General features: G+C 46.6%; 1 protein-coding gene across 2 annotated transcripts in view; it reads left to right on the top strand.

Annotated features, from left to right (window-relative positions):
- Window positions 1-23,802, top strand: part of ank3a (ankyrin 3a) — an 86,979-nt gene that overhangs the window by 57,834 nt on the left and 5,343 nt on the right. Inside the window, exons 22-36 of one of the 2 annotated variants that reach the window (XM_067236044.1) lie at window positions 364-436; window positions 636-692; window positions 3,732-3,855; window positions 7,703-7,805; window positions 9,598-9,704; window positions 12,088-12,312; window positions 12,605-12,759; window positions 13,254-13,465; window positions 13,759-13,966; window positions 14,492-14,588; window positions 15,791-16,019; window positions 16,586-16,711; window positions 16,913-17,035; window positions 17,555-17,581; window positions 18,512-18,593. In XM_067236044.1, coding sequence (XP_067092145.1) covers window positions 364-436; window positions 636-692; window positions 3,732-3,855; window positions 7,703-7,805; window positions 9,598-9,704; window positions 12,088-12,312; window positions 12,605-12,759; window positions 13,254-13,465; window positions 13,759-13,966; window positions 14,492-14,588; window positions 15,791-16,019; window positions 16,586-16,711; window positions 16,913-17,035; window positions 17,555-17,581; window positions 18,512-18,593 — 1,948 coding nt within the window. The remainder of the gene's footprint in view (window positions 1-363; window positions 437-635; window positions 693-3,731; window positions 3,856-7,702; window positions 7,806-9,597; window positions 9,705-12,087; window positions 12,313-12,604; window positions 12,760-13,253; window positions 13,466-13,758; window positions 13,967-14,491; window positions 14,589-15,790; window positions 16,020-16,585; window positions 16,712-16,912; window positions 17,036-17,554; window positions 17,582-18,511; window positions 18,594-23,802) is intronic. The other variant, XM_067236045.1, reaches the window with a different exon arrangement.

Below are 23,802 nucleotides of genomic sequence, written 5' to 3' on the forward strand. Positions count from 1 at the left end.
GGGAGAGAGAGGGAGAGAGAGGGGGAGAGAGAGGGAGAGAGAGAGAGAGAGAGAGAGAGGGGGAGAGAGAGGGAGAGAGAGAGAGAGAGAGGGGGGAGAGAGAGAGAAGGGGGAGAGAAAGGATTAAAGTCACTAATGGCCAGGTAGAGGTCAATGGAATGTCAGCAGTATTGTTCCTATGCATTATTTATCTGTCTGTCTATCTCTGTCGACATGCATCAGTGTCACCCAAACTTCACACTAAAAAGTCTAGTCATCATGTCTTTGAAGTAGGCAGGTACCGTCTGCTCCAATGGTAGCAAAACTCTGTTTATACAGGTTTAATATCTCACTCTGTTCCGTCTCTGTTCTTCCTGAAAACAGACTGTGACTGAAAAACACAAAATGAACGTTCCGGAGACGATGAACGAGTTCCTCGACTTGTCGGATGACGAAGGTACTGTCAACCCCAGTTCCCCTCTCAACCCCAGTTTATTCCGTTCTAGTGACATTTCCATGTAATAACATGTTTTTTATTAGTGAAGGATGGATTGACATGTTTTTCTTAGTTTCTGCACGCTTTGTCTAACTGTGGATGGTTGTAGTGCTGGTGAACATGTGGCATTCGTTTCCCCCCTCCTGTATTCAAATCACAGTTAGGGCCAACATGCCTGAAATTCTCAATGAAGACTGTATGTCAGATGATGAAGAAGGTATTTCCCATGTCCATTTCTCTACGCTGAGGTTGTTGATTTTGGTTTTCTATCCTTTTGACACCTCCCTCATCCTCACCCCAGCTTCACCTGTTGGACAAGCTAACTGTTGCGTCGTTCTTCTAATACGCAGCTGCACGCCTTTACCCTGCTGAACATTGACCTGGCTATGGTTCTGTTTACACAACGAAAGCCAGGAACTCTCTCTGTCTCTTAAGCTGCTTACACTGAATTCAGATTTCTTTGAGTGCACATCTAAAGCTCCTGTCACTATGGCAGTGGTCCGTGTCAGCATTTCTCCGAAATGTCGTCACAGGTGAACCCAGCCAAGAAAGCCATGAAACTTTCAGGATCTCTCTCTGAATTTTTCCTGTTCTCTTGTTGTTCTATAGTTGTTGCCGGCCCCAACATTTTATTAGTATTTAGCTGTTTTAAGGTATCATAGGATATCTATGCATTTGTACTCAGGCCCTTGATTTGTATCCAAGTGTTTACAAAGTGTTTACTATATCTGAAGTTACTTTATAAAGCTAATGTTTCGTTATCAAGACTTTTAATTATATCTTAGTGTCATGTTCCAAACTGCCTATTACCGCACCCGAAGAACACTTCTGTAATATTTATGGGATTGTCCATGGATTGTTGCTTAGGTGACCGTCGGCCGAGGTGTGGAGTTTCTGTGTCAGGTGAAACTGCTAGACTTACCAGGTTACATCCACTCACTCATAGTTGGCCTCGCTCTCTCTCTCTCTCTCTCTGTCTCTCTCTCTCTCTCTCTCTCACACACACACGCACACGCTTACAATTATCCATCTGTGACCTTAAAACTGACAACAATGATTGATTCTTCAGTATGAGAATACTGTTCAAAATCATTTAAAATCCCCAAGAAAAGTTTTTAAACCTCGAAGAATTCCACAACATGCAAGTGATCGTAGTGTGTGTGTATGTGTGTGTGTGTGTATGCGTGTGTGTTTGTTTTCCTTCCTGTGAGGTAGTGACTGTGGATGGAAACATTTTGAACTTCAGCTAATGTCCTTTGGAGGCCAATCCTATTGAGCAGATGGCCATGACAGGTCACTGCTAGTCTTGGTCAGCTAGTGACACGCTGATCTGATCTCACACCTTCTGTGGATGACAGGGCCTACTACTGTACTACTGATCTTAGATCAGATTGTATTGCCCTTGCAGAGCCTTGGGGATTTAGACTGGACATGAGGGCTATTGGGTGTAGTACTACACTACACTTAACCTTATAGCTTGTCAGTGGCAGTTGGTACATGTATCTGTCAGCTGTCTGCATACTAAACATACAGTATCTAACAAGATATATTAAGACTTAAAGGTATAATGCATTTCAAATGCAGAGCTATCGCCCTCCTTCCCTGGCAGCAAATAAACTGGGGCTTTCTGTTATCCTGTATAGCACATTGTTGGTGGAAAGGCAACTTGTCGCTCACTTTCCTTTTCGCGTCTATAATGGGGGTTATCTCTCCCAATATCTACAGAAAAGTAATTGTTTACATGCTGGATTATGCCCTGCGAGGTCACCAAAGTACCGCTAACTACAAAACATGCGACCTCTCCATCGCTACACTCCATTCAGATGGTCTTAACGGTCGGAGATTCGACTGAGGAGACCCGAGGTCTTTCTCTCCAATCCAATGAGATGAGCTTTTGCTGAGCCGCCTACAAAGTATTAGCTGTCAACAGTTGCTCTCGCCACCAGACTCAAATGGCCTCCACTTTCGCTCAGCAATGGGATCTGTGTTGAAAACTCCGCATAGTTTGGACTTTGTTTGTGGCTCAACTAAGACCAGTGAAGGTGGCGGTGCATTCCGCCTCTGCAGCAGCTTCAACATAAGCGTGGTTACATTATCCGGACGGAACAGTGACTGTCTGATAGGACTTCCAAACGGGACGAGGCAACTTTGGGTCCCTCTATAGCGTCACTCACCTGCTCAAATCGATCTCTGGAATTATTTTTGGGAAAGTTAGTCGTTTTGTGGACTTTCCTGCTGGAATAAACAGACTCAAACGGGAATATTTAAAGAGTGGAGGTTGTTATGGCTGCTTTTGGCATTCTGTGTAAGTAATGGGATTTTTTGCGAGGTGTTGTTTTGGTGGCACCAAAATTGGTGCATAGAACAGTAATTAGTCTGAGGATGATACTACCTTGTTGGATCGAACAGTTATGCACTCAGACAGAGACAAGGGAGAGAGAGCAAGGAAGAGAGCGAAGGACCAGGAGAGGGGAAGCTTGCTTTTCGTGACGTTATAGCTCAGTGCTGCATTAGCTCTATAAAAAATATAACACCGCTTTTAGAGGTTGAAAGTCTGTATTTGAGTGGCGGATACTGTTTGGCTACTTGCGTGAGTGGAATAATGTTTCAGTTTTACAAACGGAATGCTACAGCGGTATTCGTGTTACCCATCCGAGCAAGAGTGCGGCAGTTTCAGAGGTAGGACTGCCGGGGGGAGGGGCTGCAGTGGATGACTGAAGTGTTGCAGGAGTCGGACATGAGGGAGAAGGGGAAACAATATTGTAGCGGTGCCGACCGGCGTGTTCTCTTTCGCCCAGCGAAACGAGGTGCCTTTGCCTTTCTTGTTGAAGCTTAGCTTTAACACTCAGCGCTTTGGCTTTTTTGTGTATATAAACTGCGTTTGTTTTTGTTTTTTTGCCTAGCAGCTGCAATGTAAAGAGGCTATGGTGCTGTCTGTAGCTGATGGCCTTAGCTGAGTTATAGATCTTTCAACCTCTGAAAGGTCTAATCTCATCTCAAAATGCGCATTGATGCTAATTAATACTTGTTTAGGTCATTGCATTGCTGTTGATTGTATGACACCACATTGTATGTGGACAGTGGCAAAGTTGTGTGCTGGTCCAGTGCTGGAGCTACATAACTGTAGATGGCGATGGTTATAAATTATCCAAGTGGCGTTTTATGAGCAGAATAAGGTATTTTTTCCCCCAGTAGTGACGCAACCATTGGCCCACATTTCAGGATTGTCATTAAAGTAACGCTACTTTTACTCCAGGTGAGGATGCGATGACCGGTGACACTGACAAATACCTGCGGCCTCAGGATCTTAAGGAGCTGGGAGACGACTCTCTCCCGCAGGAGGGCTACATGGGATTCAGCATAGGAGCACGCTCCGCAAGGTAACGGGACCCAGTCCTTTAAAAAAAAAAAAACATTGTTCTGCTCTTGACCGTGAGTCAGCCAGCGATGTCATGTTTGTAATCGCAGCTGTTCATCCCATACATAGGTTTAATACCCACCCTCTCAGATATGTGTAGGATTTGTTTTGTGCAGATTCGGTAAATCTCAAAACAAAGAGGAGGTTTAAACTTTCCCTCACCGGACATTATGGAAGCACTATAAAACCGTTGGAAGGCCGCCATGTAATGATTCAGCCTGACAAAGTGATTCAGCATTCTGTTCGTCTCAAAGGGTGTCAGTGACAAATCCTAAACAACTTTGACAACTACTCTTCACCTATAGTCCCAGCATGTGTTATTGTTAGGGACACTGCGCTGTGGGTTACCCACACCAGCATTCAGACAACATAAGGGACTGTAAGAGTGGCCAGTGGAAAAACTGGCAAGCCCCAGTGAAAGTGCATCACCACATTGGATGAGAGTATTGTGTGGCGACAGCACATCATTGGCTGTCCATTGTGGTTGCCCTGACAGCTGGCAGTCGCATGGGGATGCATGACTGGCTAAAGACAACAACAAGGACAGGAAACAGAGAGAACAGCAGCAACGGCAAACACTGGAACAGCCCGTACACAACCTCTGTTTGACACCTCTCCAAAGCTATAGATTATGAATCTAATACGCCAGATAATATATGGAATTCTGACTGCAGGCCTGTCGTCTTTAAAACTGTATGCCGCAACTATATAATGCATGTCATACTTCATATGGTTTGACCTAAATCATTCCGGCTTTTTGTTTTGGCGAATTGTGACTGGTTGTCTTGTCACTTGTAGGATTCATGTTAAGAAGTGCATTGTGGGTAGTCTCTTCAGCTGTGATATGTGGAATACTGTCATTGCTCTGTAACTACTATTATTGCTATATTATAACTATTATTAGTGCTCATAAACAGAATATGTGCACTACTGTGTGTGCTGACAAGGCTCTTTGCAGGGCTGTAAGTGCAATGCGATATAAATGCATTTAATTATTTCTATTGATTAATGAATGTATAATGCTGAGCAATTGCTTTTATTTCCTTACCTTTCTGTTTATGACATCGGCCTTGCATGGTTTGCTTTGGGACTGGGAAACAGTCTCACAAATGACACACACACACACACACACACACTGCACACATGCTAACACACCACGCATACTCTACCCATGCAAACCGCTACCCAGTTTTGGAGCACAACCCATGCAAAAGCAAAGCATCTATGTCATAAAAAATAATTAATAATAAAAGCCCACTGCACTGCTTTGAAGACTTCTAAATGCTTGGCTGTTCAACCTCCTATTTCTTCTTTTCCTTTTTTTGTTCCTCTTCTGGCACACTCGGTTTGCTCACTCTAGCCCTAGGATCAGGTAAGAGCAGAAGGCCTAGTTATTTCATCATCCCCCTAGAACCTTCCCATAAACCCCTTCCCTTCTAACCTCTGACCCCACTCTCCCATCTCCGTTGTCTGTGTGGTCATCGTTTGGTGCCCTCTGTTTATATGGAGAAACGTAGTCCGAGCGGGTCAATTCTGTCTCGTTCACAGTGCCACCCCTAGTTCTCATCTGCCCACTATAACCCTAACCCTGTATCATGTTGCAGAGGATATCAATTAACCAGTGCTAAACCAAAATCATGAATAGAAGATTATCTTGAATTAGAATGTTATGGCGATGGTGTTTTGTTTTGACGCGATGATAACCGTTGTGTTGGTTTGAGTTGTGTTGATTAACCCTCGTTTTGGTTTGGCGTCGATGTGGCCGGTTTTGTTTGTGCCACTCAATGTAACTTCCAGGGATCAAAAAGTAACCACCATAAACTCTGCATCAATCTCCCTCTAGTCTCAAATTGAGCCTGTGGAACTGAAGAGTTTCCATCTTCCAAAACGTCCTGTGACTGTAGTTTGACCTTTTCTGGAATGCAGAAAGGACATAAACTAGGCCGTCAAGGCCGCAGAGTCTTCTTGATTTAAGTCATGTACCTAATAAACCCTAAACTGACCTGTAGTCAGACTGCTAGAGGACAGACAGACAGACACACACACAGCCTACAAATGCACATTCAAACAGACACACACACACACTGTGCTGCTTGGCCCTATCTGACGAATGTCAGAGCAGCGATGGTAGTGTCGCACATCACACAATGAGCTCTTTGACAAATTGGCAAACATTTACTCTCTCTCTTAATGACACAGTCTCTGTCTTAAATTCAGGCTGTAACAAGACAGGGAGCGTGAAAGCGAAGGGCACGGGGGCTGGCTGGAGGGAAACAGTGAATAGAGAGTAGAGAAGGGAAGAGGGGAAGACAGTAATTGATCAAGGCAGTGAGAAATAAAGGGTTGGAGGAGCAAGAGCGATTAAGGAGAGAGTGTCGGAGGGAGGTGAAGTCGCGAACGAGAGTGAGGTCGAGGGGAAGCGGGAGGGAGTGAGGAGACTTCCGTTGAGAGCATTCCAAGAAATTGAAATAGAAAAAATAAATGGAATTGAATTGAATTGGCAAGAGGGCACCGGGTGGGTGGAGGGGGTGGGGGGGGGGGGGGGGGTTGAAAGAAAACAAAAGAGAGGGAGGGAGGGAATGAAAAAGTAACGGAAGAGAACTGTTTGGTCCACAAGCAGGGCCATGGAGAGAGAGAGAGAGAGAGAGAGAGGGCTGAGTGGTGATCCCCATTCAGACCATGGAGAGTTGCTTGGTAACTTCGGTTGAAGGCAATGCTGAATAAAGGGCTTCTCTCTGTGCTGAATAGCATGCCTTTCTCAAAATCGCTGAGCTCTGCAGTTTATCTCCCCCCCCCCCTTTCTATCTCACTATGTGCCACACAAATACACACCAAATACACACAGTGAACACACACACACACCACAGATACACAGTTAATGCACACTTATAGATGCACACACAAACACACACACACACTAGGCCTGTACAGCAGCTATCCCTTGTGGAGGGGGTACAGTATGGGGGCTCCCACCAACGGCATGGGACGTTTCAAAGACACGAGACAAAAACCGAGCAGAGCAGCTATCTTGCTGCATTTCATAAGGGTATCTCTGGAAGAACAGGCAAGCGTCACGGCTACAGTGCACACCAGACTGCAGCAAAACGAAGAGACAGAGAGAGATATTGAGAGAGAGAGAGAGAGAGAGAGCACAGGAGAGGCCTTCTTCGAGCCGCCTGCTCGTTGAACTAAATCAAATAGACTACTGAGGTGAAAGGGAATCAGCCTTGATGTTTCTAAAATCCACCGCCACTACACGACACGCAGTCAGACTCTCACATCTGTTCTTGTGTCTAAACCCCCCCCGCGACTCTAACTCACACCATTTACATTTAGTCATTTTAGCAGACGCTCTTATCCAGAGCGACTTACAGTAAGTACAGGGACATTCCCCCCCGAGGCAAGTAGGGTGAAGTGCCTTGCCCAAAGACACAACGTCATATGGCACGGCCTGGAATCGAACCGGCAACCTTCTGATTAATAGCCCGATTCCCTAACCGCTCAGCCACCTGACTCCCACACCTTGCCCTCTTTGTTTGTCTCTTCTCCTTTATCTCCTATACAAACAACACTGACCTCACTTTCTCATTTACATCTCTGAATAACAACGCTTGTCTGTCTGTCTATCTCTATTCGGCTGTGAGGCTCTGATCTCCTTCTGTCCTCCAAACTCCACCACCTTCCTATTTCTCAGAAGGTCCCTGAAAGTCGCATCACGTTGTAACAAATTCTTTTTACTTTTTGTTTTGTTCTGTTGTCCCGCTCGCCTACGCTGGTTGTCGCGCGTCGCGTGGCGTGGTAACATGTAGCCTCCGTTCCTTCAGTTCGGATAGGTCCAACACGTTGAACCGCAGCTCCTACGCCAGGGACAGCATGATGATTGAGGAGATCCTCGCCCCAACCAAGGACACGGTAGGTTCCTTCCCCAGCCTCGCATCACCTCTCATCATCATCATCATCTCTGCCTTCCTACCTCGCCTCTACACCCGCTCACCAACTCTACTCTTCCCTTGCCTCGTTCTATTCTTAATTCGTTTTTTTTCATGAACTCCCTGTGTCCTTGTGACACTTCCTGTTCGGTCCTTTCTCATTACGAATCAGTGATTCATTTAGCGAATCAGTGATTCATTTAGTGAATTTGGGCCCGGGTTTCTATGGGTTGATCTCCACACGTATTGAGGTTTATGGTCGTTTATGGTTCAACTCGGGTTGTTTAGGGTTTATTTTTATGTTGAACTCATAGAAATACAGTTGTGTGTGTAAACTGCCACACTTACCATACACTCAGTAAGCCTTTTTAGGTGCCTGTGATGCAAAATACTCTCCAGCCTTCTTGGGTAAACCACACTGCTGTGTGTGTCTAGATCCTAGAGCATAATTCCGTTGGTGAGGATTCAGGAGGAAAAAAAAGGATCTATAACTTTGTGTACTGTAAACACTTTTCCACAAATTCAACTAACACATTCCACAAGATTTGTGACTAAAGATGGCAGAAATATGCCGTCCGGACTCCTCTGTGTGCGTAAACGCTTCGGCTTGAGGAGCATGTCATTGCAACACTGGGAACATATATATTTATGGAGTTTAAAATAGAGAACCCCTCTCCTCGATTGTCCAAGTCGATGTATCAGACACCTCCTGTTCTCTGCAGGCCCAGACGCATCAGAGCACATGATAGTCAAGATTAGAGTAAATTATATTCATGTCAACCTTATGCTGAAATACTGTAAGATTATCACAGTTGCCTGTGATGGCTTTCTCACAAAGAGAAAATATGGGATTTTCTGTATTTCTATCCATTTATTTATTCTTTGAGTTCTGAGCCCAAAACTAGGGCCTGTACTTGGACATCCCTGAAAGAGACGACCACTTACTATATTCACTTTTCTGATAATGACAATATCCTCTCAACTGCCGTTCACCTGTGAGACCCCCTGTCCTGTTACTGATGTGTCTCTCTTCTCTCTAAAAGCTTCAGAGTGTCTGTAAAGACCTTTCCTACTTGGTTGATCCTCTCAATAAGGTATTACATGTCGACAGATGGTCTCTTCATCGGCCATGTCCTCACATCTTTCCATCCCATGTCACTGTCTCTGGATGTTTGTTTGTGTTCTGAAGTTCTCATTTCATTCCCGGGTGCTGGTCTCAGTGCGGTATACAGCCATCCGTTCTTCCATGCAAACTTGGTAACCCTGAATTCCCACGATCCATTTTTCATACAATCAGAACAATTGTTTCAATTGGACATTTCCCACGTTTGGGTTTCACAGCGGCCCATCTTTTGTAAAATATTTTATTTCTAGATTATTTAAAACATATTTTCCTGAATGACTGTACCTGTTGTATGTCATGTGGTTAGATAACAGCGCATTCTTCAAGAAGGTCAGGGTTAGGAGCCGTGCAGAGTATTTGTCATTTCCTGAATGATTTACCAGACTTTACCATCCTCCTTCTCTTTCATCCGCCACCCTTCCTCTCCTCCCCTCCCCTCTCCTCCCCCCTCCTCTCCTCTCCTCTCCTCCCCCCTCCTCTCCTCTCCTCCCCTCCCCTCTCCTCCCCCCTCCTCTCCTCCCCTCCCCTCTCCTCCCCCCTCCTCTCCTCCCCTCCCCTCTCCTCCCCCCTCCTCTCCTCCCCTCCCCTCTCCTCCCCCCTCCTCTCCTCCCCTCCCCTCTCCTCCCCCCTCCTCTCCTCTCCTCCCTCGCAGCACCTTGCAGTGACACAGGACCACAACTCGGAGTGTCTGCGTCGTTACAGCTGGACACCCGACACGATGGACCACAGTAACGCCGTGTCCAGTCCCGTCCACTCAGGGTAAGAGCTCCAAACTCCTTCCTCTCCTCTAAATGCTCACCTCAGGTCAGTTTACGGTGTTTCCCACGGGTGTTTATGGCTAGGATGTATGGGAAGCTAAACTGAATCCAGATCAGTGCCCAGAGGCGGCCTCACCCCCAGAGAGAATGATCTACTTTGCAGACTCCATTTTAGATACAGTATTAATGAAGGTCCTCGCCAGCTAACCAGCTATCAGGAGTGTACTGCAGTGATGGACTGTAATGAGGTATTAGCTGCACTCCTGGGTGCGATAGCACAGTGGTGCGTCGCATGGATTGGGGGGGGGGAAGTCTAGTCATTCTGGAGAAAATATGCTCTCACTGCCACATTTAGGATGTGCTTCTTTACACTCGTGTAGCTTGAGAGGAGTTTTAGAAAGGATGTGTGACGGTCTCTGACAGGGTTGAGGTGGAGGATTTGACTATGTGGCATGTTTATCTTCTTTCTGCTTCTAAGTTGGCTCTAGTTTGAATATAGGATAATGGCATCGTCATAACATGTATCTCTTCTGAATTCAAATGAGCCAGAATGTTTTTGCATAGTGCCATTTGAATTCTGTCAATTGATTGAAGTAGAGTAGATACTGTATGCAGGCATCCTGTTTGGTTCTGTTTTGTGTTCGTTGTGTAGCATTTCTTACTTTACCACCAAAAGCAGTTCATAGATAGTTGATACCCTCCTCCACCTCCAGACCTTTCATGTTTTCTGTTCCCCTTCATTTCCATCTCTTTTTGTCCTACATGGAAAATTGCATCAAAGCAGATCCTTACAAAACACATTGATTGTGCTGTGATACTAAATCTAGTACTGTTTGTTTTTTTCTTTCTTTATCTTCTTCTTCTTTGTTTTGGCCTCCTGCATTGTTTTGGTTCTTTATTTGCAGCTTGTCCTCCCCGCTCCCTCAATATGACTCCAGGTGATGATTGTGTCCCACTGATGTCACAGTTCAACTTCCCTGTCTCTCTCTCTCTCTCTTTCTCCCTCTCTCTCTCTCTCTCCCTTTCTCATTCTCTCTCTCTCCCCCTCCCTCTCTCTCTTTCTCCCTCTCTTTCTCCCTATCTCCCTCTCTCCCCCTCCCTCTCTCTCTTTCTCCCTCTCTCCCTCTCTCTCTCTCCCCCTCCCTCTCTCTCTCTCTCTCTCCCTCTCCCCCCCCCCCTCTCTCTCTCCCCCCCCCCCTCTCTCTCTCTCCCCGTGCTCGTCCCATCCGTCTGGTGTCTGGTCTGGTGTCTCATCCACTGCCGAGTACTTTGGTGTAGTTGTAGACACGTGTGTTTGGGTTTCTCTCACCAATGTGCCATCTCACTGTACATATAGAACTGATCCCCTCAGCTCACTCCCTCCCTAAAGAGCAGCTCTGTACCTGGAAACACACAGACGAGGACAGGCAAAGTCAAATAGGTTTTCCGTGGAGAGTTAAACACACCACTTACCCTCGAAGAACAGAGCGTTCCATGTGCTTTAGGACAGGTTGTCACGCGCAGCAGCGATTCAGCACCTTCTCTAATCAACATTCAGAGGGAACGTAGAACATCCTAATCTAGCGTTATGCAACGCTGTGTTCAGCAAAGATTTATTATGAGACGATTACAGAATGTTTTATTATAGCTTGTATACATTACAAGGAACTTCAATGTCACAGCCCTTGTTTTTGTTACTAATTCTTAATAGCAGGGATGTAGTGGTAAGAGATAAGATGGCAAAACATGAGGTGAAGAAGAATGTTTGAAAGACAAGTGTTAAAATTTAGCAAAGCTGCGTCACTGACGACCGGCGTTTACGCCTCACTACATCCCTGGTAAATATTCCACTGTTAACAGGGTGCCCAAACATTTTATTTTGTTGAGTGTAACACGTCATATTAAACACACCCACTCATTTGTGAATGAATGAGTTTCTACCTGGGGTGAAACCTTTGTGGAGGTGTTTAATGACGATCACTGACCACTGCTTCAGAGCCATTAACCTTGGCAGGTGTCTCACCTTTGAGTTTCAGTGTTTTTATCTGACAAACCAAGGGCTTCACGCTTGGGAGTTTAGCTTCAGTGGTTATCCAAGTGTCCAAGCTCTCTTAGAGGTCAGAGGTGAGAACTGCCAGGTTTGAGAACTCGAAGCACCACCCCTTCCCCCACTCTTGTTTCTCTTCTTCACTTCCTGTCCTCTTTTTTCTCTCCCTCCTCCTCCCACTTCCCTTCTCTCTCTTTAATCGGAGTGTTTGGGTGTTCGGTGATCACAGCATGGGAACCGTCCTCCTCTCTTGTATCCGTGAAATGGCTTCTCTCTCTCTCTCTATCTCTCTGTCTCTCTCTCTCTCCCCTCCTCCGCCTCTCCCCGGCGTGACTCGCTTGTCTTTGTGCACCGGCAGGTTCCTGGTGAGCTTCATGGTGGACGCCCGCGGGGGGTCCATGAGGGGGAGCCGGCACAACGGCATGCGCATCATCATCCCTCCCAGGAAGTGCACCGCGCCCACACGCATCACCTGCCGCCTGGCCAAGAGGCACAAGCTGGCCTACCCTCCGCCCATGGTGGAGGGAGAGGGCCTGGTCAGCCGGCTGGTGGAGGTGGGCCCAGCCGGGGCTCAGTTCCTGGGGTAGGTGCCGACATCTGTAGCCCCTCCTAGTAGAGGCGCTAGTCACATGACCATGCTAACACCGTGAGTCTCTTAGACCGCTCTCGCTTCTACATCCAAGGTCTGGCCATTGTGTAGTTATTATAAAATTCTACAAAATAAAGATAATTATGTTCATTGTGCAGGAAGAGGAATGAAGTCCAGAGGGCTTATTCAAAGTCCTCCCCTTCATTTCAACAAGTCATATTTAATCTTTAATAAAACAATTATATTCAAGACTTGGATACATGAACCGTGAGCTGTTGTGTTCCAGCCCTGTGATCGTGGAGATTCCCCACTTCGGATCCATGAGGGACCGGGAGAGGGAGCTGATTGTGCTGCGGAGCGACAACGGGGACACCTGGAAGGAACATCAGTCTGACTATCGCCAGCAGGACCTTCTGGACATGCTCAGTGGGATGGACGAGGGTAAGTCTCCACACGGCCTCCTCCGTCATGATAGGGAGGTTTCTTCTGAATTCTGAATCGGAGTTAAACATGTTTATTCACTCAGTACAAGAAGTCATCATACTACATTTACATTTACATGTATTCATTTAGCAGACGCTTTTATCCAAAGCGACTTCCAAGAGAGAGCTTTACAAAAGTGCATAGGTCACTGATCATAACAACGAGATAGCCCCAAAACATGACTAAATGAAAAATATAACCGAACAGGGACACATCTGGATAGATGGTCATTACATTTCATTACATTTAGTCATTTAGCAGACGTTCTTATCCAGAGCGACTTACAGTAAGTACAGGGACATTCCCCCCGAGGCAAGTAGGGTGAAGTGCCTTGCCCAAGGACACAACATCATTTTGCACAGCCGGGAATCGAACCGGCAACCTGATTACTAGCCCGATTCCCTAACCGCTCAGCCACCTGACTCCCTCTCATTAATCTTGTCGTCCGTCAGAGCTGGACAGTCCCATCGAGCTAGAGAAGAAGAGGATCTGCCGCATCACCACCAGGGATTTCCCACAATACTTTGCGGTGGTGTCCAGGATCAAGCAGGAGAGCAACCACATGGGCCCCGAGGGCGGCATGCTATCCAGCATGACCGTGCCCATGGTGCAGGCCTCCTTCCCACAGGGGGCGCTCACCAAAAAGATCCGCGTCGGCCTGCAGGTCTGTAATACCTTTACCAAGTGTGTCTGACCTGAAGCATCCAGATCAAGTTGTTTCATTATTTTTCCTCAATAGTTGTATACTTCAACTGTATTACCTTTAGAGTGTTAGAAGTAAGTTCATTAGTTGAGGTATGTTCTTTGGAATTTCTGAGGAATATTTGGATCAAAACATCACATCGGGAGATTATATGTCAGCTAGGATTTTTCTGGTGAACATTGTTTACCTTTCTTGTAAAAGATTGGTCTTTAAAGGATGGACCTAAAGTGAATGTCTTCCTCCCTCTCTCTAAGGCCCAGCCCGTCCCCGATGAGATGGTCCGTTCTGTCCTCGGCAACAGAGCAACCTTCAGCCCTATCGTTACCGTGGAGCCCAGGAGGAGAAAGTTCCACAAGCCCATCACCATGACGATCCCAGTCCCGCCCCGCTCGGCAGAGGGTCACCCCGTCAGTCACCGAGGAGACTCCACCCCCTGCCTGCGACTCCTCTGCAGCATCACAGGCAAGTCCAGTTCACAAGGATTAAAGGGATATTTACATTTACATTTAGTCATTTAACAGACGCTCTTATCCAGAGCGACTTACAGTAAGTACAGGGACATTCCCCCGAGGCAAGTAGGGTGAAGTGCCTTTCCCAAGGACACAACGTCAGTTTGCATGACCGGGAATCGAACTGGCAACCTTCGGATTACTAGTCCGACTCCCTCACCGCTCAGCCACCTGACTCCTGTTTATATTTTCACAGTTAAATGTATTTTTCCAATCATTTACACATTTGCTCACTGCATGTTTTTATATCCACCGCACAGTTCATCAAACAAATTCCCCAGTGTTGTTAGCAAAGCTAATGAAACAGATATAGATGTTGGGATTTCTTTCCTCTTCGTGGATGTTTTAATGTTGCTTCCAGTTGTTAGATCTCTTCTCCGGTTTGGTTTAAGAGGCTCTGAGGAATGATGAAGGCTCAGGGTTTGAAACGGGTGGAGCAGGGATTCAGGACTGTGTGACATGTTGTTTCTCTGTCCAGGAGGGACGTCTCCCGCTCAGTGGGAGGACATCACAGGGACCACGCCGCTGTCCTTTGTCACCGACTGTGTCTCCTTCACCACCAACGTATCGGCCAGGTAAGGCTGCTTTCACACCCACACCTGGATCGCATCCTCTCTCTCTTTCTGCCTCTCTATCTGCTTTTCTCTTTCTGCTTTTCTCTTTCTGCCTCTCTCTTTCTGCTTCTGTCTTTCTGCCTCTCTCTTTCTGCTTCTGTCTGTCTGCCTCTCTCTCTCTCCCTCTCTCTTTCTGCCTCTCTCTTTCTGCTTCTGTCTGTCTGCCTCTCTCTTTCTGCTTCTCTCTTTCTGCTTCTGTCTTTCTGCCTCTCTCTCCCTCTCTCTTTCTGCCTCTCTCTTTCTGCCTCTGTCTTTCTGCTTCTGTCTGTCTGCCTCTCTCTTTCTGCTTCTGTCTTTCTGCCTCTCTCTCCCTCTCTCTTTCTGCCTCTCTCTTTCTGCCTCTCTCTTTCTGCTTCTGTCTGTCTGCCTCTCTCTTTCTGCTTCTGTCTTTCTGCCTCTCTCTTTCTGCCTCTCACTTTCTGCCTCTCTGTTTCTGCTTCTCTTTCTGCCTCTGTCTGTCTGCCTCTGTCTTTCTGCCTCTGTCTGTCTGCCTCTCTCTCCCTCTCTCTTTCTTCGCTTCTGTGGCTTGACTTAAAACACATCAACACATCCCAAGTGACCGAAGCCTTAGGATCTTTAGAATCTTAGAAGTTTAGAATCTTTTAAAGAGTTTCTTTTTACACCAGTCGGTTACTGTAAGCAGAGTCACGCCTGTCCTAATTGAATTGAGTCATGTGGACGCTGTAGAGACGGATATGAACAGAGCAGTCCTTGGTGTTATTACAATTAGATTATCTCAGTCCTGTCATGTGCCTCTGTTCTCCTCTCAATGTCACAAAGTTTATATGATTAGATCTTCAGACCATAGATGATTGAGTTTGCAGAATGTGCCTGTGATTCGATCAAGCCGTAGATGGAATTTGGAAATATTAAAGTCTGGATAGTTCAGGACGAGGTATGATAGTCATTACGCGGTGTTTTGATTTTCCAAGCGTACGTTACATCAGTCACTCTAAGACAGATGATACAGTCAAACACTGCAGATGCCAGTGACGCCCCTCTCACCAAAAGAGAAAATGAGGGATGTGTCGGGGAAATCGTGTATCACATTAAACATTAAACCATCCAAGATGAGCTGTCAACTCTCTGTAGCTAACTTCCGAACAGAGACGATTGATCTGACGTTCCCCGCACCTCCTCCGCTCCCCGCCCGTCCTCTCCAGGTTCTGGCTCGCAGACTGCCACCAGATTCCTGAGACGGTCAGCCTGGCCTCTCAGCTATACCGGGAGCTGATCTGCGTGCCGTATCTGGCCAAGTTCGTGGTGTTTGCCAAGATGAACGACCCGGTGGAGTCTCGTCTCCGCTGCTTCTGCATGACGGACGACAAGGTGGACAAGACCCTGGAGCAGCAGGAGAACTTTGAGGAGGTGGCCAGGAGCAAGGATATTGAGGTGAGCCTGGGCTACACTGTGAGCTCAAGTTCGAGGGAGTCAGGTGGCTGAGCGGTTAGGGAATCGGGCTAGTAATCTGAAGGTTGCCAGTTCGATTCTCGGCCGTGCCAAAATGACGTTGTGTCTTTGGGCAAGGCACTTCACCCTACTTGCCTCGGGGGGAATGTCCCTGTACTTACTGTAAGTCGCTCTGGATAAGAGCGTCTGCTAAATGACTAAATGTAAGTTCAAATATTTTATTGTTAGATGCACAGAACAACACAAGGTCAGACTGGCATAACATAACATATAAGTACAAAGGTCATAAATTACATCTATGATAAGATCAATATAGTAAACCTTCTAAATATACAAATAATATACAAAATTCAATACAGTATACTGTATAATCTAATACACTTAATAACCTATACTAACCTTATAAACCTATACTAACATAAGAGTGTGTGTGTGTGTGTGTGTGTGCGTGTGTGTGTGTGTGTGTAGGGGGTGTTCTTGCACAAAACTGTAGACGAACGACCCTTCGCTTAGTTTCTGAACGTACTTTTGTTATGATGTTGTTTTAGGTCTTGGAGGGCAAGCCTATCTTTGTGGATTGCTATGGCAATCTGACTCCCCTAACCAAGAGTGGACAGCAGTTGATTTTCAACTTCTACTCCTTCAAGGAAAACCGTCTTCCATTTAACGTGAAGGTACCACCTTGTATTCTCTCATATCTTGTACTGGATGTAAAAGGAATCCAGAAACTGTCTTTCAGTTATGGAGTCATGCCAATGAACTATGGTCCCTCAAACATGCTGAATTAGCAATACTAAAAATAGGATACCAATAAATAAACTCAGTCACAAATGTTTGTGTTTTTGTAAATGATGCATAATGAATCATCTTTTTAGGTCAGAGACATGGGACAAGAACCCTGCGGGCGACTTTCCTTCCTGAATGAGCCGAAATCCACTAAAGGTCTTGCACAGACCGCCATATGCAATTTGAATATCACACTGCCAACTCATAAGAAGGTAGGATCCATATTTGAATGGTGTTCCCTCGAGTCCATGTCATGTCATCTTCATGTAAATGAATGGGTTTGACAAGAGAGAAGTTGAAGTCAGGAAGACAAGTTTAAACTTCTACTTACTTTAGAAAAGCTGCTACCTGTGTCTTTTATTTGTACTGTCCGAAACCAATGACAGGTTCCTTCCAAACACGCATTCAGTCCGAATTGTATCGTACCCATTTACTTTAGCGTACTACAACATTACATTGGCACTTTTCTTTGTTTTGATTTGGGGGAGGGTTTTCTGTGCGATTTCCACGAACAGTTTTTGTGAAGAAACTCCATAGAATGTAGTTGCTGTTCGCTGTGCTATCCTGCTGGGCATTCGGATTTTCGTTGACACAATTCCATGGCTTTTCCCAAGCCCATGTGGTTTTAGCTCAACTGCACCATTCTCATTTCCTGGTTTTTATTTCCACCCCACCAACTGCCCATCCCACCATCTTTCTCCTCTACCGCAATGCATCATGGGAACCACCAGGACATGGAGTCTGATCCTGACGATGAGGTAAACAGATGACTCTTCATCATGGCATGCACTGCTTCCTTAATGTTGTTGTTTCTGTTGCTTTAATCGCGAACCCCAGCAGCTACAGACTAATCATCTTGCATGGTGATGGATCTTTTATTTTTATTTTTTTCGTATTTTAAATTGTCAGTGTAGCTAACTGCTGTGAATAGCTAAACTATTGGTGACAAGACGCGTCACGTTGCATGACGTCAAGGTGACGGTTTTTCCCGGATTTACGGATGTCATTACTATTGACCCCATCCCAAGCCTAGTGGAGCGATGTATCTGACACACCCCGGCTGGTTTTTCCATCTATATCTTTCGTTCCATATGTGTTCAGTGGGCCAGTAGTAAACTCCATCCCTTCTCCACACTATTTTAAGACGGATCTGGTGACAAAACTCATCTGTAAAACTCACAACAGCTCATGGACTTCTTATTGGAGTAGGCTACTCACACATTGCATGTGTTGCTCTATATACAAAGTTGTGAAATACGCTACCAAGGCACCAAGATCCCACGGCGACTCAGACATGTGCATGAATATAGAATCTCCTGACTTCACAGTACTGTCATACGCAGTGCTACAGACAATAGGTGTGTTCGACTTCGCGCAACACCGGATGCCATTGGCTGCTTCAAGTCAGCCGGGCTGCAGGCGGCTGTAGGCGACGCCGGCGCTGCATGAAGTCGAACGCACCTAATATGTCGACCTGAAAACATGGACGCATCAGAGATTTTCGCATAAATTAACCAGCCGTTGACCACAATGCACGAGGCATCTTGAACGTTTTTCAAAAGCACAAAATAAAACAGTCGAGTGGAAGTTATAAAGATATAGCACACACAACCTCAGCATTTCTAGGACCATCTAGCCTATATTTATTTATGTTTTATACATCTTTTGTTGTTTTTTTTTTGTTACAGACTGAAAAGCCAGATCGACGTCATACCTTTGCCTCCTTAGCTTTGCGTAAGCGCTACAGCTATCTGACCGACCCTGCGGCGAGTGAGTCTAACACTTTCACTTTCATGAATACATCAATTGGTTCGAGATGTCAATAAAGTTTATCAGTCATATCCGATGTAGCTTTGTACAGTGTTTAACTCATACATCCATAGCGTAGATATACATACATGAGAACACTGTGTATTTTCACCATGAACACGTCATTATTCAAACTCGTCCAGAACGACGCACCTGCATGGTTTAGTGCCTAAGCTCCGCCCACCTTCCCCCATTTTCAAGTCTTTCAAATGTCGTCGTTTCTTTGTCCACTGTGTTTTTGTTGTCTCATTGTACACGTGTCGACCCAAACACAGCTCTCATTGCGACATTTATATGTTTCCAAACGCATCTTAAATAAAGTTGTTTTGGTTTATTTGTTTTTTATTTTTATGTCAAGTTCTTCTCGCTCTTATTGGCTTTGTGCTTTTGTTTCAAGGAGATAATGAGTTTGCTGGATGTACTGTACTCCACTGTAACACTGCTCTTGTTGAAAATCGAACCTGTATTTGTACCTAAATTAAAGTCAATAGGATTTTGGGGGAACTTTTTCGTTCAAAAATACACCGGAACATAACATAAAATATTAAATAACCAAACATGTAAAAGGCACTGTAGCAGAGAGGCAAATGGATGAAGCACATCATAAGTCAATAGAATGATTGGTCGTTGTTTTGGTGCTTGTGCCATTTTTCCCTTCTCCATCATTAATTCAAGCATTTCTGTTGCTGCATTATGCTTCATTTTGTGTCATCTGGTACCTTCTCAATCGTGTGACAGATCATCGACCTTCAACCATCACATCGCCATATCATCCACGTGTAGATAGTTTCTACCTCTCACAACTTCACCAGTGTATAATCTTACTGCTTTGATGAATGTTGTACTAACTGACTCAACTCTCTCTCTCTTTCTGGTTTTTCTGTTTCTCTTCCGTTACTTTACGTTTAAATTTATGTTAAATTTGCTTATCCAAGAAACAACTGATCGGAGTTCGCAGAGAACACAGCCTACTGGCTACGCTTACAAACCTGTCTTTTCAACGCGATCTTATCAGGCGTGGTCGGCTGTTCCTGTCGCCGTCCCTGGGCAAGCCAGGTCTGGGTTCGGTTCCCCCACCAGCTCTTCATCCAACACGCCCTCTGCCTCTCCACTGAAGTCCGTCTGGTCCATTACCTCAGCCTCGCCCATCAAATCCAACTTGGGAGGATCCCCGGCCAAGTCAGTTAGCGACATAGCCTCCCCCATCCGGTCCTACAGAACCATCTCATCCCCCATCAAGACTGTAGTTCAGCAGGCCCAGTACCCAGTTCAGGTCAACCCCACCCTCCTGTATTCACCTGGCAAAAGTGCCCCAGATCCCGTGTCGGTAAAGGGCCTGGCAGCGCTGTCGGCTAGGACCTCTCCTATCACCACCGGAGGGGGAGCGGCTCTACTGGAGAGATCGTCCATCGCCATGACCCCACCTGCCTCCCCCAAGTCCTCCCTGAACATGTACAACTCCACTCTGCCATACAAAGCTGTCATAGTGGGCTCTGGTGCAGCCTCCAACTCCTCCTCTTCCCCCATAAAAACAGTCCCAGGCCTCTCCTCGGTACGCTCCGGAGCAGACCCCTCAAGCCCCTCGAGGGGTCTGTTTTCCTCCCTCTCCTCACCCATTAAGTCCAACCCGCCCCCCAGCGCCGCAGCTTTGATAAACGGAACGGTTTCCCCCACAAAGTACCGCTCCTCCTCCCCAACATCTCTGCTCCCCAGCAGCCTCCAGGAGCGGATACAAGCCACCACCAACGCGGCCACCACCAGCGTAAACGCGGCCTTCGAGGAGGTCGAGAAAACGTTCAACTCCTGCTCCGCGGGGTACGGGACTCTCAAGTCCTTGTCCTCCTCCGCCTCCTCGTCCTACCAGTCCATGAGATCTTCCGCCTCCAGTTCCCTCTACGCCTCTCTGAGGTCGCCCCCCAACTCCACAACCACCGTCACATCCAGCACCATGACTGTGCCGGTCTACTCAGTTATGAATGTGCTGCCAGAGCCCCAGTTTAAAAAGCTCCCTGAGGTCTCTAAGTCAGCAGCTGCCCTCTTATCCCCCCGGAAGACAGCCCTCCCTGAGGCTAATGTTCAAGCGCAGTCGTCCTTTGCCAGAACTCTCTCACCCGTCAAATCCCCCTTGTTTATGTCCCCAGCTGCCCTCAAATCCACCACATCTTCCCCACTGTCGTCCAGCCAAGAAATACTAAAAGACGTGGCAGAGATGAAAGAGGACTTGATACGTATGTCGGCCATCTTGCAAACAGAAACAAATTCTGCCTCAAAAGGCTTCCAGTCAGACTCGCCCAAAGAGGCAAAAATAGAGGATGAGGAGCCATTTAGGATCGTAGAGAAGGTGAAACAGGATTTAGTGAAAGTGAGTGAGATACTGACTAAGGATACAGTCAAGGATGGCAAGGCAGCCCTCACCAAGTCTGCCCTGGAGGAGGCACAGTTCTCAAGAGTGCCAGCAGATCCGCCTGCTAGCAACTGGAGTTATCCTCCGAGATACGAAACCGTAGTACCGCAAATTAAAGCAAAGACTCTACCAGACAGAGAATTTAGTCTAGGAAAAGATTTAAAGCTTAGAAGTGAGGAGGGTAGGAGAGACGGAGAAGAAAAACAGAAACGAGTGTTGAAACCTGCCGTTGCCGTGCAGGAACACAAGCTCAAAATGCCACCTATCAACATGCGCTCCTCTGCTTCAGAAAAGGAGCTCTGTAAACTGGCAGACGTGCTGTTCGGGCCCGATGTCGTCCTAGACTCCCCAGACGACATCTTGCACGATCAGGACAAAAGCCCTCTCTCTGACAGCGGGTTCGAGACCAGGAGTGAAAGAACCCCTTCTGCCCCTCAAAGTGCAGAAGGCATGGGCCCAAAAGCACTCTTCCAAGACATTCCACCAGTGATCACTGAGACTAGGACTGAGGTAGTCCATGTCATTAGGAGCTATGAGTCCCCAGAGGACAACAAACAGCCAGGGATAGAAGATTCCAGGGCAGTTAGGTACATAGATTCAGAGCCTAAAGGGCATCTGAACCTGAACGCATCCACACCCGATCAAAACAAATGCTTTCAAATTAAAGTCAGTCCCGAGGAGGACAACATGGGCAAAGGCATGCGAGTGAAAGAGGAAACTCACATCACCACCACGACACGCATGGTCTACCACAAACCCCCTAGCAAAGAGGCAACGTCAGAGAGGTGTGAGGAAACCATGTCCGTTCATGACATCATGAAAGCGTTCCAGTCAGGTAGGGACCCCTCCCGAGAACTCGCCGGACTGTTTGAACACAAAGGAGGAAACGAGGAATCCTCCCAAAGGGTCCTCGAGGACATGAACTCAAAACCCAAAGTTGAAAGGATAATCGAAGTACACATCGAAAAGGGAAATAAAACAGAACCGACCGAAGTCATCATCCGGGAGACGAGTAATCACCCGGAGAAAGAGATGTACATCTACCAAGGAAACGGCGGTGGGATGAGGGAGCTGACTCACAGAGGGGACTTGGACTGTAGCCCCCGGCATGAACACGAGGAGCCCGAGGAGTCACTGCCCTGTTACCTTGAGTCCTCCAGAGTACACACATCCATGTCACAGGAAGAGGACAGCCGGCCCAGCTCCGCACAACTCATGGCTGACGACTCCTACAAAACTCTCCGGCTCCTGAGCCAGCAGTCTGTAGAGTACAACGACGACGAATCGTCGGAGCTCCGGGGTGAATCGTACAACTTTGCGGAGAAGATGCTCCTCTCTGAGCAGCTGGAGTCATCTCACTCTGACACAGAGGAGTACCTGAGAGACAGGTCTCGTTTCCACTCCCCAGATAGGAGCAGTCATAGTGAGTGTAGGTCCGGCGGGCCCAGGACAGAGTACGTGTTGAGGTCATCAAAGAACGTGTTAGACAAATCCGGCAGAATGTCCAATTCAGATGATAACTATGACAAGTTAACGCTGTTACAATATTCTTCGGAGCCAGGTAGTCCAAAACAATCGGTTTGGATGCGGGTCACAGATGACAGACAGGCTAAGAACAGAGAGAAGATAATTTACGAAGACAGGGTAGACAGGACAGTCAAAGAGGCGGAGGAGAAGTTGAGTGAGGTGTCTCAGTTTTTCCGTGATAAGACCGAGAAACTTAACGACGAGCTGTCCTCACCTGAGAAGAAATCTCGCAGGCCGGACTTCCGGGAAACACGTTCTGGTCCTAGCTCCACTCACAGCAGTCCTGAAAGATCAACTTATAGGAACAGTGGCGAGGACTGGAGCAGAGACAGGTTTAGAGACAGGTTTGGCACAAACGATAGGAAATGTGCCAGCTTACCCAGCAGCCCAGAGAGGAGAGTCCTGCTGCAATACGATGATAGCGACAAAAGCAAACAGGGAGATAGCACCTCACAGGGAAGCACAGGTGAGGCCCCTAAACCTTTTCAAATGTCATCCTCTAAAGTCAGTGCTGTGAGGCTCAAATTTGAGCAAGAGGCTCAGAAACAAGACATTAACCCAAAATGGGGGCAAAATTCAAACCCCCCTGTGAGAAAACTGCAGGACAGTAAACTGCCGGTGTACCAGGTTTTTGCTGGCTCAAACCTTCCCCAAACGCCAGACAGCCCAGGAATCCAGAGGAGAGGTTTAGACAGTGACTCTAGAGGACAGACTCCCAGTGGTAATAGGTACATGTCATCGTCCCCTAAGCATACTACGAATGGAAAGGAACAGGAAGAGATAAATATATTAAAGACTTGGGAGAGTCAGGGAAATGGGAACTACAAATCCCAACCGACAAAGCTATCTCACATCCTAGTTCCTGATACAGTAAAGGAAGGAAATGGTGCTGAATCACTGAGGGAGCAGTGTTTCAAAGAAGGGATGTCCAGTAAAGAGGAGACCACCCAGAAAATTATATACACTGAGCTGGTGGTCCGAGAAAGCCCAAGTAGTTCTGATGGACGCAATGTTAGTCTAAAAAAAAACTCGGAATCACAAATTCCTGTTAGAATTCCCTCTGGTTTCTTAGAGAATCACCAGTCCACCTCATTAAAGCTAGATCCCTCTGTTAAACTGGGTGATAGGGCAGGGTCACATATACCTACTTTAGCTAGAAATAGGTTACACAGTGGCTCCGAAGCCATCAAATCTACTAATGTGTCATCCATAGGTAAATCCACAGATTCATTAAGTAGT

The sequence above is a fragment of the Osmerus mordax genome, chromosome 5, assembly GCF_038355195.1.
Source record: "Osmerus mordax isolate fOsmMor3 chromosome 5, fOsmMor3.pri, whole genome shotgun sequence".
Classification (NCBI taxonomy): Eukaryota; Metazoa; Chordata; class Actinopteri; order Osmeriformes; family Osmeridae; genus Osmerus; species Osmerus mordax.